Source organism: Coffea arabica, chromosome 2e (genome assembly GCF_036785885.1).
Source record: "Coffea arabica cultivar ET-39 chromosome 2e, Coffea Arabica ET-39 HiFi, whole genome shotgun sequence".
Taxonomy (NCBI): Eukaryota; Viridiplantae; Streptophyta; class Magnoliopsida; order Gentianales; family Rubiaceae; genus Coffea; species Coffea arabica.
In genome coordinates this window covers 9,804,478-9,817,487 of record NC_092313.1, presented here as the reverse complement: position 1 = coordinate 9,817,487, position 13,010 = coordinate 9,804,478, and the positions used below count along the sequence as shown (strand labels likewise).

General features: G+C 36.8%; 2 protein-coding genes across 2 annotated transcripts; both read right to left on the bottom strand.

Moving 5' to 3' along the window:
- Nucleotides 1–775: 775 nt before the first annotated feature.
- On the bottom strand, nt 776–6,207 carry LOC113730813 (protein ABA AND ROS SENSITIVE 1-like). The gene is made up of 9 exons (XM_027255756.2): nt 6,049–6,207; nt 5,676–5,776; nt 5,203–5,302; nt 4,413–4,629; nt 3,120–3,363; nt 2,025–2,100; nt 1,872–1,918; nt 1,443–1,645; nt 776–1,296 (listed from the first exon to the last, which is right to left on the bottom strand). The coding sequence occupies exons 2-8, from the start codon at nt 5,762–5,764 to the stop codon at nt 1,465–1,467; spliced, it is 954 nt and encodes a 317-aa protein (XP_027111557.1). The 5' UTR covers nt 5,765–5,776; nt 6,049–6,207; the 3' UTR covers nt 776–1,296; nt 1,443–1,464.
- Nucleotides 6,208–8,067: 1,860 nt separating this feature from the next.
- LOC113730812 (serine carboxypeptidase-like 27) lies at nt 8,068–12,553 on the bottom strand. The gene is made up of 9 exons (XM_027255755.2): nt 11,642–12,553; nt 11,459–11,554; nt 11,203–11,295; nt 11,031–11,116; nt 10,659–10,919; nt 9,526–9,653; nt 9,349–9,444; nt 8,892–8,997; nt 8,068–8,553 (listed from the first exon to the last, which is right to left on the bottom strand). Exons 1-9 carry the CDS (start codon nt 12,015–12,017, stop codon nt 8,410–8,412), a joined length of 1,386 nt encoding a protein of 461 aa, XP_027111556.1. The 5' UTR covers nt 12,018–12,553; the 3' UTR covers nt 8,068–8,409.
- Between the last annotated feature and the right edge of the window lie 457 nt (nt 12,554–13,010).

Here is a 13,010-nt window from a genome sequence, read left to right as displayed (position 1 = left end):
TTGATGGCGCCATCAATACTCCCTCAAGGACCACCTGCTTAGCCGTTTGACACGAGTGACCCTAACAGGAGTGAAAACGTTAAAGGGTACTCCTTTCTGCTTCTGGAGTAGTGGTGCTTGGACCAGACCCTAATAGGTATCTGGTCCAAGCCGTTGAAACTCCTCTTGAAAGTAAATAAAACAAAAGGCAAATGCTTATGTTGGTAAATGAATCTCATTTCATACTCCAACATGGTTCAAAGCCGCGGTTGCAGTCGTGATCCGAATAGCTTCACATCGGTCTTGGCATATCGGTTGTAGTCTTGACGAGACGCAAATTTTTGAAACATTTAATATTCTAAAAATAATAAAAAATTATGATAAACAAAAATAATAAAAAATTAGCAAAAATAATAAAAAATCGAATTAACTCAAGATGATTCAGGACGATTCAGCCATTTCTATTCGTTTCGAAAACGTGTCGATCGAGTTCTTGGCGATCTATTATCGCAGAGTCGTCTCTTCTATTATCGCAGAGTCGTCTCATCCCAGTATCCCCGATCCGATGACGACTCGACCGAGTCTTTGAACCATGTACTCCAACGCTAGAATAAACTTCAACGTGGTCTGCAAAAACCCGTTTAACAAATACATTTGCGTTTATTTTGTTGGACATCCCAGTTGAATCTATTATCAGGGGGAACAAATCACGGCCAAACTTACAAATTCAGTAGATTGTGATTCTACTGAGACGGTCAGATACATTCTCAAAGCCGAGATTAACAAGGAAATAGAATTCATGGAACATGAGTGGTATAGATAAAGGTCCACTATGCAAGTTGCAGTTTAGTTTTTCCTCGTTTCGATGAAACGAGTAAACTGGGCGATTTAATACCTATAGTCAATAAGCACTTTGCAAAGATATCTTCGCATCATTCCAGCTTCATACAGAATTCCAATTACAATATCTGCATTTCCAACCAATCACAGCTCTAAGCTCCAAAAACTATATCCATCTCACAATAGGTAATTGCTGTAGTTACAAAACAACTGCGCTCTCAGCATGGCATCTAAATGATCTATAAGGCTCGCATAAGTTCAACTTTGTGGCACTTGGTGAAAACCTGCAATTTCGGCCTTTAAATTTGTTAATGCTAGCCTACTAGCATTTTCTCAAGGTTGGATTCCAGCTGATCAGAGAGCCACCTAAACTTTTGCCTGGGAATAGTGGAGCTTATCTAATATGAAATGATTCTCACTCGGTCATCTTCACTTATCCGAACTTCATGAACTCGTGAAATGATCAGAACCTTTGATCTGCAAGTGAAGATACCAAATTCAGCATTCTTGACCAACAACTTTTGAAGGAACATTTTATCCAAAACATGTTAAAGAAAGAAAGAACAAGATAAATATGTGTGCATGTGTCTGTCTAGTTTTGTGAGAGAGAGAGAGAGAGTTACCTTCCAAACAAAATTTTCGAGCTTACAAATGCTTTGCTCGCCAATCGACTGTTAAATTCTCATCACTGTCATCATCACTTGATGACTCCTCGTTGATAGATTTCTTGCCCAAATCTTGAATACCATTACCATCCACAGAAGACCTAGCAGCTTTAAGCTCCATTTTCTTCCTCCTCAACATCTCCACTCTCTCTCTATAGGTCCTGAAAACACGGAAATACAATATCCAGGATTATTCCAAAATACAATGATAGAGTAGGAATTTGAATGAAAACATAAAAACTTTCTGGAGTCCAGTATATGTAAGTTCACTTCGAAACAATTTAAATTCTCAAGAATTATATATTTAAACTGGTCACCAGACTACATCAAGATGAAGCATAAGATGTTTTGAACTGGTCTATTCCTTTCTAGCTAATAAAAGCTTACCTTTGCTCCACAGTTTCAGCCTCTTCTATCATTTCAGCGGCATCAATCTGCAGATCAAAAAGAGAATGATAAGCTTATGGCAGGCATGCAAGGCAGCAAATGTACATGAATGATAGAATTCATCATTTAATTGTAAACTGAAAGCTAGATGACCTCTTCTTCTTCCAAACGATTATCGATTTCTTGCAAGTCTTCCTGAATCAACTTTTCAAATTCCTTGTACTCATCCCTGTCCAGAATTTGTCCATCAAGTCAATATCATTGAAACAGAGATAAAAGAGAGGGTTTGGAGGAAAAAGAATCTCAACAACGGTAAATTAAGTCGGTGCATGACCAAAACCAAAAGCCACCTACCTTGTAATAAACCCAAAGGCACCAGGACGTTCTCATTATTAGAGTAAATTAGCCAATAACCAGAACAAAAATAAAACATCAAATATAATTCTCAAGTTTCTCCAAAATGTTGCATGACTTTCAAGCCCCAACTGGGCTTATCTGGTAATTGGGTTTATGCAGTTTTACTGCAGAATAAAAATGGATCAATTTCTGCCCATACAAGAAACCATAATTTACACCCATACTAATCAGCCAATAAACATGGCCAGGAAACCCAACAAACCAATCAGCACATCACAGAACAATTCGAAGATGGAAAGTGGCAGTTGGTTTTCAATAAACATGGCCAGGAAAAGCTTTAAACAGCAACCATACTAGTTTTCTAATTTCCATAATCACCAGGCAAGCAAATCCATATTTAGTCATCAAGATTAAATACGACCAGCAAAATGGTAAAAGGACACAGTTTCTCAAGATGAAAGGACAAAAAATGAGCTACGTCTAAATGCCATGACACTCAAAAACCTAAACTTCAATTCATAATTCTACTTAATTCATCTAAATGCAAACAAGAAAGCTAACATGACAAACATAAAAAATTGCAAAATTTAGTAAACCACCTTTCACACTAGCGAAAGAAAAATGGCACCTAGCATGTCTAAAAAGTATTCTTCCTTCAGCAGCTAATAAATATTTTCACTACCTAACTTTTAGAAAGAAACATAACGTCCAAAAATGGGGCTCATGATGACATAAGATACCAGGAGAGCAGGGAAAACATCACACCACTTAAATGAATACTCAAATGCCTCTCTTTTCTAGTGAATTACACGATAACTATTTCACCGTGAACTAACTTTAAAAACAAAGTTATATAAGGACCAAGACACATAAGTAAACAACAATACTTACTTGACGTCCAGTTTAACAGGTGTAATGCCACGTGCACGAAGGTCTGCATCTTTGTCATCAAAAAAACCCTCAGGAAGAGCTCCTTTGACTTGCTTAGATTCAGGGACAGCAGTCTTTTTGGATGTCAGGCCTTTTTCTTTGGAAAACTGAATGTCAACACGTGTATCAGCAATTCTATTCTTAGTAAAGTCATCCAATTTACTGTTTGAGGCAAAGGGATCCACCGCTTGAGTTTCTGCAACCACTGGAGCATTTCAACCTAAGTCAGAATCTGCCATCTTAGCAGACACCACTCATTAATGGCATCAACAATATGAATTAGAAAACTCATGAAAATGTCCAGTAAACTACCCCCTGCATTGTCACTATATATGCACTAAGTAGAAGTTATAAAATTTTATCCAAAAGGTTTGTCGTGCAGATAAATTGCATCCTCATCTAGTTCTTTGTGATTTCCGAGAGACATGGTATAACAAAGTGTTCCTTTCTGAGCTTCTTCTGTGCCTATTGTGAGAGATTATATGAATAGGAGAATTCAAGAGAATCGGATCACACCTTGCATAGAAAAGACACTGAAGTTTTTTGCGGCAAAATGGCATCAATTTGAAAGTAAATTTTCAATTACACTTGCAAATGAGGTACTCTATTGCATACAATTTGCACTTGCACCTCCAATGCACAGAAAAAATCACAAAAGCACATGGTCTTTCAAAATTCAATCCATTTTAAGGCACCCAGAATCATGTTATAGATACCAAAATCATCATGTCCATGAATGTAGAACCCAATTTACCTGTCCTCCAAGACAAATTTCTCAATAACACCACAAAGAAGAAGAAACAACAAATGCCCTCCATCTAGAGGCACAAAATGTTAAGAAGAAAATTCAATCCAACTAGTTTTCCCCTTTTGAGTGAGAAAAGAGAGATCTACATTAATGATAAGCATTAAAAGAAAATGGACAAATCCAAATAGATGAGGAAATCCCATTGAAAAAGTTTACCAGGAGTTCAAGCCAAAAAAAGACAGCACCGACCCAAAGCTTAAAGTTAATCAGTTGCACAGTTGAATGCATTCAAAAGTATTACATTATAATTGCATGAGAGTACACATATGTCTTATTAGAAGTTTTAGGGAAAAAATGGCACCTTGCCTCATGCACTCCTTTTCATTGAAACTTCTACATTGAAAAGCTAAACTTGGAGGCAACTTCATCTAACAAAAATCATAAAGATTTGATATGGAAAGAATTTTATGAAAATTAAACTCCTTTCTCCAACATCAGAACCTTACCCTTCTTTTGCCTCTTTCCCTCATGATTGTCAAAAAAATCAGAAGGAAGCACAGAGGATGGTCGAGGTTTAGGTAATCCACTGGAAGGTTCAGGCTTATGATTATGTAAATCATCCCGCTGTTCAGTTTTTGGCCTCGCCATATCCTTAGAAGGATCAGGCTTTGCACCATTAGCTCGATTTACTGCAGCAGCACTAGCCTTGAGATTGTTAATTGCCTGAATCAGACACATCAATATAATACACAAGCTATGGTAAGTGCGGACGCCATTAACTTGATTATGCGTAACAAAGAGAAAATAAAAAGTAAACGGATTCACAAGAACAGAGCAACAGGTGTGAAAACCAAAGCACCCATAAAAGCAGATCTCAAGGCTACTATAACTATAATCTTTAATGTAATTATTAACAAGCCATTCTGGGATTTGTAATCAGAAAACCTACTGTTGGAAATGGTGTAAGTACACAAAACTAACATCCCCAAGTATTTGGGATTGATGAAATGATCAGTAATATATGACAACTGCAAAAGACTGGTTCTTGGTTGAATGTCAAATTTTGTAACTAAAGCATACAACTCAAAGTAGAAGAAAAGACACCACACTACCAGATTAAGTTCCTGAGGAAGCATTTTATGTTAGAATGAATAGAAAACTATGTTCCTTTACAATGGTGTGACTATGAGATGGTACCAAGTAAATGGTGTGGACTTCCAAAGCATGCCAGGTACATAAAGACAAATTGTACACTGTTTACTAGCATCCAAGTTCATGGCTAACAGTGACTCTTACTTCATGATGTTTACGAGAAGCTTGATGAGCAGGCCAAAGAGACTCAGATTTCAAGACAACATCACAAACTTTACATACTGGTTGATCATGTTCATTGTACCTGCAAAAGAGAACCAATTAGACCAAAATTGAAGTTAGAGAGTTCATTAACCATTATTTGCTTCAAGTGTCTCATTCTTCACTAAATGAGTAGAGATCCCAAATTCTCAATTACACCCTCCCCGTTTTCCTCACACCTAGCCCAATAAACCACGAATTCACTATACTCAGTCAATCATTGTTATGAGATTAGCTCAAACTAAAAGGCTTTCAAAGAACTCCATACATTATTCCCTGCTATTTTTCTTTCATCATTTTACATCTAGTCTACCATATTTAGCAACTTTTAAGTGTTAGTTATCACATTCAAAGCAAAGATTTTGACGTCAGTTAATCAAAATCTCAGTTCTAAGGGCATTAAAGATTAGAATTACCTAACAAGGGGAGAATCAATACGCTTCTCTTTCTTCTGCGCATTTAATTTCGCCCTATACAGCGCTTTCTTCTTTGCTTGTGCATCCATTGCAACACCAATCTGCAAATAAGTTGCATATATTAACCTATAAAATCAAAACCCTTCCGACACTCTATTGCGCAGAGGTAGCTCAACAAATTAAGATGACTACAAAATCACTTCTACGTAAAGGAAGAAACAATTGAGTTTATCCAACAGATAGAAGAGCAAAAAGCTTATAATTAAACCCTAGATTTATGTATGATAAATATATGAAAGTTTGTGATTGCTGGTGCCCTAATTGTTTGAAACAATGAAGGAATATTAATTGGTTCAAAGTTGAAACAAATTACCCGAAATTGGCAGTTTTAAGACAAGGTGCCTCAATTGATTGGCTTGTCTTTCTTTGTTCTTCGATCAATTATCAGAACCTATTCATCCACTTCCTATTGAATTGAGCTACCTTACAGTTACAGCCGTTGTTTCAAATGGGTAAGCTTTATAAAGGTTGAAGAACTACTTTTGGGTTTCCGCCTTTAGTACGAGGCTTTTCAAAGCGTGAAATATGGGTTGAGTGTACGCACGCCTTTAATGGGTGAGGTTTTTCTTTCTTTTTTTTTTCTTTTTTTTTTTTAAACTGGTGAGGTTTATGGATGCGTTTGGTCACAGCTAGGGATGTAATCGAGATCGAATATCGTGATACTCAAACTCGATTCGACACTAGGAAGGCACTACTCGATCTCAAACTCGAATTCAAGCAAGCAGCAGAAACGGTGCTCGAAGTCGAGTTTGAATAATTGTTTGAATATTCCAGATCGACTCGATTATGCACGATTTTCTCATGAGTATGATCGAACACGAGTCAAGTACTCAAGCTCGAGATCCTTATCCTATTCCAAAAATACTCAATTTTTTTTACCTATCAATTTATTTTTTTGCATGTGAAATGATTATATGACCTATAAATATTTTAAAGTTATAACCAATATTCTAGTAATTTATGCAACTACCGAGACTAAAAGAGTAAAAATGTAATAATTAAATATATAATTTTAATTAATTACTTGATGCTCGATAAGGCTCAACGAGCTTTCAAGCCTAAAAAAATAATACTCATATCGAAGTACACAATCGAATCACTCGAACTCGACTTGCACTTGGTCAAAGTTGAGTGCGAGTTGAGTTCTTGGTCGAGTTACTCACGAGTTGCTCGCGAGTAGTTCGGTTCAATTACATCCCTAATCACAAACTCACAAGGTTAATAAATTCTTTTTGGATTTTCTTTTCTATTATTCTATCAATATGTTTTGCTAAATTAGTTTTTTTTCTTTTTTTACCCATCCACCGCTCCCACACCCTTCTTGCCCATTTGAACCATGAATCGAATAGTGAAGAGGTCTATAAAAGTCCTCCCCTGACTATTGAACCAACCCCAGTAGATAAGATTGAAAGATGAATCAAAATACTTGATACTCGATTTGATTTTGGCTTAATAAGAGTTTTTTCAACTTTGGTTTAGCAACTAGTCAAGGTTCAACTTTGGTTCAACAACCATTCAAGGTAAGATTGAACAATGTTTGATAACATTCGAATTCAATAAAAAGTTTGTTCAAATTCAATTCAACAAATAAACAAGTCAAATTTGAACAAAATTTCAAACTCGTTAAAATAAACAAACAAGTTTAAACATTAAGGTATTCGATTTAATTATGTTCGTTTATACCACTACCAGTGAGTAAATCCCTAGAATGCTATATATATTATTTTCATAAAAAGTTTTTCAATATGACCTTCAGTCCAAACACAACAATCGTTTTTTCCTCTTGAACTAACCAGGATCAAAGACAAATTTTAAGAGTAAAAACAATGCATTATAATTAACAAATTAGTGGAATATATAGTATTAACGTCAATGAAATATAACGAACCAAGCAAATTAGTGGGATTACGAGTGCTTAGGGACACGTTTATTTGCCATAAGCATGAACCACGACACGTATAGCTTTTGGTTTAAAGTGTTAGTAATTACTAACACGTCATGCGTCATCCACATGAAAAATTCTAGCACTTCTTTATCGTACAATGTCGTACACAAAGCAACTGTACAAAGAGCAGTGCCTTTTTTTACCCCGCGTGGCACATCAGTCAACACAACTAAATTTGGAATGCGATGGTTCTCTTTTGATTATCCTCTCCGATCACAATAGGGTGCAGTGCAGTTTAATTATTATTCTCAAAATGCACCGACTACAATACCAAGTACACCACCAGGCAAACTACAGTCAAATCATATTTTTGTCAAATGCAGCCAAACTGGCGGTGACAATTCTATCTGTGAGTTGCAGCAAGGTAGAATGTACAATGGAAACTGCTACACTTGAAACAGAGTAGTAAATATTGAAATCAAGAGAAAACTGTTTACAGTTGAGAGTACTAATTGTTCATCTTGCAGTACATGATAAGAGTATTTCTTTCATTTCATCTATACAACATATGACTTAAAAATGGGGGACACATAATTAATGTTTATTTGTATGAATTTTTGAATTTCCTCCAGAATATGATGAGCAAAAGAATTACTCTCTTCTGGACTGAAGGCAAGAATAGAGAGTTTCAAGAAATTCTCTCTCATTCCTTTGCCTTTCTCTATGCCTAATACATCAAGATTTCAACAAGCTCTCATCTGTGCCTTGTGTAGCGAAGTAGCCAACCAGTCAAGAGCTGGGCATCGGCTCGTTTTCCAAGAATGATCTGAAAAGAATATAAGCTAGCCGAGGGCGATGAAGTGGCACCTCATGTCCTGCTCCAGTCACTGTGACAAAGATCAACCCTTTGTACACTTGACTCCATCCACCAACCTATTATGAGAAAAGGATATTATTTTGGGCATAACTCGAGACGATTCTTCTTAAACTTGTAACTTAGAAGTTTGTCTCGCTTTGGGAGTTAATCTTTCATTACATTTACGATTGTAATCTGAGTCAAGTACCATATATTCTTTCATCTGGAGGGACGGAGGAGAGGAAACTAGGGCACTGTGTAAAGCAAACTTAATTCAACTTCATGATATGGCTGCAGTTTTCCAGGAATTGTTCAGAGCAACAGGCAAACTACAGTCAAGCATTGCCAGAAAGATGGAAAGCTAATCACAACCAGTTGCAGTGTGTCTAAGATAGTTTTCACTTGTATAACTCACCCTTTTGTTGTCATACCACGGATACCAATTAGTAATAGTTGGAAGCTTCAGAGCATCGATTGAGTATCGAGTTGCAGTTATCGGAACTATTGAATCAGTATCCCCACTGGAAAGATAGTGAATACAAGGCTCTCTCAGATACAAATTATAAAATGATCCACCAAAAATAAGAAAGATCAGAATTTTGATAATGACATGGCAAGAATTATGATAAGCAAAAAACAAAATGACATAGTAGCAATGATGCACAGTTAGGCACGCAGATCTACACCTAACATGCAGCTAACTACCACTAATTCTTTCCAAACAGGACTAGTTGTGTCTCCTGAGTGCAAATAATTGAAGTGAAATTCCTTCTACTGTCTTGGAATCAAAAATTTCAGTTCGCTGAAGTAACAAAGAGCTACACGATGAGCAGAAAAATGCAACAGAAGGAAGGGAATCAACTAGGTCAAACCTGAATACCCATATCTTGAGACCAGCTGCCATTAGTTCTTGATAAATTGGAAGCACCGATAGAGGAGCATCTGCCCAGTAGATACCAACCGTATCACTGCAAAGTAATAATTCTTCCTATCAACACAAACATCAATGGTACTATTATCAAGAAGATTTGTTAATTTTGTCCACTCACCTGCATGTTTTCCATGGGTAAGGGATCCCAGTTGTGTTGGCGTGGAATGCCTCTTGAACTTCTGGGAGATTGAAGTAAACTGTGGAATGCCTTTCCGTGCACGGGTCGTATGCTCTGGGCATCCAGGGCTAGGTAAAAAGAGCAGAAGAGTAAGTTGTTTAAAAGAACAACAGATTACAAACTTTTAAGCGGGCAAGCAACTTCTGCACTGCTAAAATTCTATATTCAGAGCTAGTATGTGATACTGCAAAACAAATCCTAATAGGGCACAACTATCTTACTATCTGAGGCAAGGTTGCGTCCCTTCCATATTCAATTTGTCCAACATCTTTGACCAAAAAAGTGAGGGTAGGAATTCCTATTTCTACTTGGTTGATATCAGATAATTATCAGGAAGTACAGCAGATGATAGATGTTTGAAAAGATGGGCTAATAGATACATGGCAAGATCTTATATAAGAGAGGACAAAATTGATAATTTGATATCTGCGGTGCAATGGTTTGAGATGAAGAGAGACCACTTATAGAAACTAGAATAACTGCGCAAATGTTTTGGCTATTTAAGGTTTGTCCAGTCATATCCTAACACAGGCCACAAGACAAAGTACAAACAGGTGATTGTCGTTTCCAGGTTGGAATGATGTTAGAAAACTGCTGCTAAGTATTGACGCCAACAAAAGAGAATAGTCCAGTATGCGACCGCTGACCAAAGATGTGTCCAAAAACAATTACTCACCAAGTAGGCACAAAGGATTCCATTATGTTCATTCAAATCAATGCTATATTGATGCAACAGGCAGATTCAAGCCATGACTAAATTCCCATCTAATACCTATCCATCGCGCCATCTGAAGTCCACATTTTGTCTGAAATTTAAAAGACTTTCAGCCTCAAACTGCATAGCGATGTGAAGCATAAATAGATGATAGGCAACCAAGAGGATATGAAAAATTTATCCCCAGATTGGCATATTTTCAATTCCTACAGCTCTTTTTATTATTATTTGCATTATGTTTACAAACACTAAATCTTAACAACTTGCTTCGACGAATTTCACAGCAAAGGAAAGCTAGTGTAGACTAAATTTTAACAGGAACAAAGTAAATATTAGAAGAATCAAGATAGAAACTCACAAAGTGAACCCTAAATCTCCGTCGCAGGGATGAACTTGCATTGCAAGGAGGAGTATATATGCTATAAGGGTCAATGTTCCCCTGCTCCTTTTCAGCCAGAAGAAGAGACTTAACACAGTCATCTGACGGATGTGTAGAAGATCCCGTATCACACGTTTCACGAAGAACCTTGTATGTGGAATCCGAAATTAAACCGTGCGTCCACCAGTACTCAAATGTTCCAATGTAATCATGGTAGTCATCAGTAACAGCATTGCCCACCTACGTGAACAGTTTCAACATAAAGCGAATGAGTAGAAAGTCAAAAGAGAAATCAGAATTGAAGACCAGTAACCAAAAGCATGCGAACATAATTTTAATTTTCAGTAATACCATGAAGCCCTTGAAATTAATAACTGGATTCTCAATTCCTTTGTTTCTTTCATAGATAATCTGAGACAGCTGTGGAACATAATGTCCTGCATAAATAAATGGAAATTTGCTTTAGTAATTTTCTCAAACTGAAAATTTAATGGTGTCTGCAAATCATAAGGAAATCTTAGACCTGCATAACTTTCTCCAGCAATGTAAAATTCCCTATGCTTGTATTGAGGAAACCTTTCAAACCACTGAACTAGAAAGGTATATGCATCTTCGGCTACAAAATTTAATATACAAGATTAAAAACAGTCAAAAGTGTACAAGTTTAAGCCAAATGGGACAAAATGCAAACTTGTACTGTCAAAATTCTGCGCAGAAGATTAATCAATAAGTAAAACACAGTAATCCAAATCAAATTCACGAGCTTTGGCTGGTCTCACCTGTTCTCTGGTCACCTGCGGTGTACAAATCGGATGATGTGTTTGAATATGAAAATCCGACACCAGCTGGTGATTCAACAAAAAGCAAATTCGCCACTGCCCAAAAAGAAAGTCACAATCTTGAAAACAAGAAATCAATATGTTTGTAACTAACTGCAGGAAACCAAAACAAATGCAGCTTACATTTGTTCCAAGAATAAGGGTTGGAAAAAAGAGTCTTTCCATCAGGCTTAACGCGAAAAGGACCAATCTCTTCGGCAGCTCCATAAGCTACAGAGGAACAGCCTGGCCCTCCATTCAGCCACAGAAGTAGCGGCCTCGACTCAGGTGCTCTGCTTGCTGGCGACTCGATGAACCAGTAAAACAGAGCCCTCCCTGCTTTCTTATTTACAGTAACATAACCTGAATACTGATCGAAATCTACATTTGCAGGCTGCCCAGGTAAAGTTTTAATCCTATCTCTTTCTTGATCTTGGTTAATCCGAGAATAACAAGTTCCAAAAAGAAGAAATAATGGTAAAACTACCACAAAGAATAATGTGAGGTAATGGCGTCCCATGAGGCAATCTATAAAAAAAGCTACTAAAAAATAACTCCAACCCAGAAACACAAATCCCAAAAGAATTCTGGGTTTCCAAGGAATTCTCTTGGGGATGTAGAATTCATGTGTTTTGCATTGAACCAGTGAAAGTAGTTGGGACCCTTTATAACGGTGACGATAATGAACTATTAAAGATCCTGTGAATAAGCAGTAGAATATTAAAAGGCAGAACTAGACAATTTTGATGAACATGAATTTCCGAGTAAATTACTCATCAGGTTTTCAAGATAGTGCAACATAATATAAGCCCCAAGACAAGCCCAACTAGTAAGACAAGCGCACGAGAATATTCAGTAGAATGAAAATGACCCAACCAAGTCAGCAAAAGTAAACCACTCAACCACGGACTAAAATACCGCTACAAATTTTCTAACCCTGAGTGTGACTCGTCTAAAGATTCCGATCCAACTAGAGAGATTCAACTTTCAAGAAGCGGAGGATTTTAATAAGTGCTGAACTTTCATTCACGTTTTTGCAAAATTATTACACGCGCTTTTTCAGATCTTCCGAGCCAAATGATCAATTGGGACAGGCTATCATTGGACGTGTCTGAACCAACCATTGACAGTCTTTAATGAGTGTTGGCATGCCTCACTGGCAATGATTCAGCACAGCCCCTCACGCCGTAAGAAGTTACTAGTAGTCAATTCTTGCAGGGAGACGAGAATTAATTTGTTTGGAAAATGAATTATTTGCAAGCTTTATTTGCTTGCATCAGAAATTCATTTTCCAGTCAGATTTTTTATTTTGTATATGTCACTTCAAAATTATAATAATTTTTAAAAAGTTATTTCAAATAATTTACTATCCAAACACATTTGATATTAGTACTTCTCAAAAAAAAAAACTTCAGACATTCTACCCCTTTTTTCACATTGGATGAAGTTTATCGAGTGCTTGATATTTCTTTTTTGAAGGAGTACCTCGATTTCATTTCCCTATTTTAGCCTA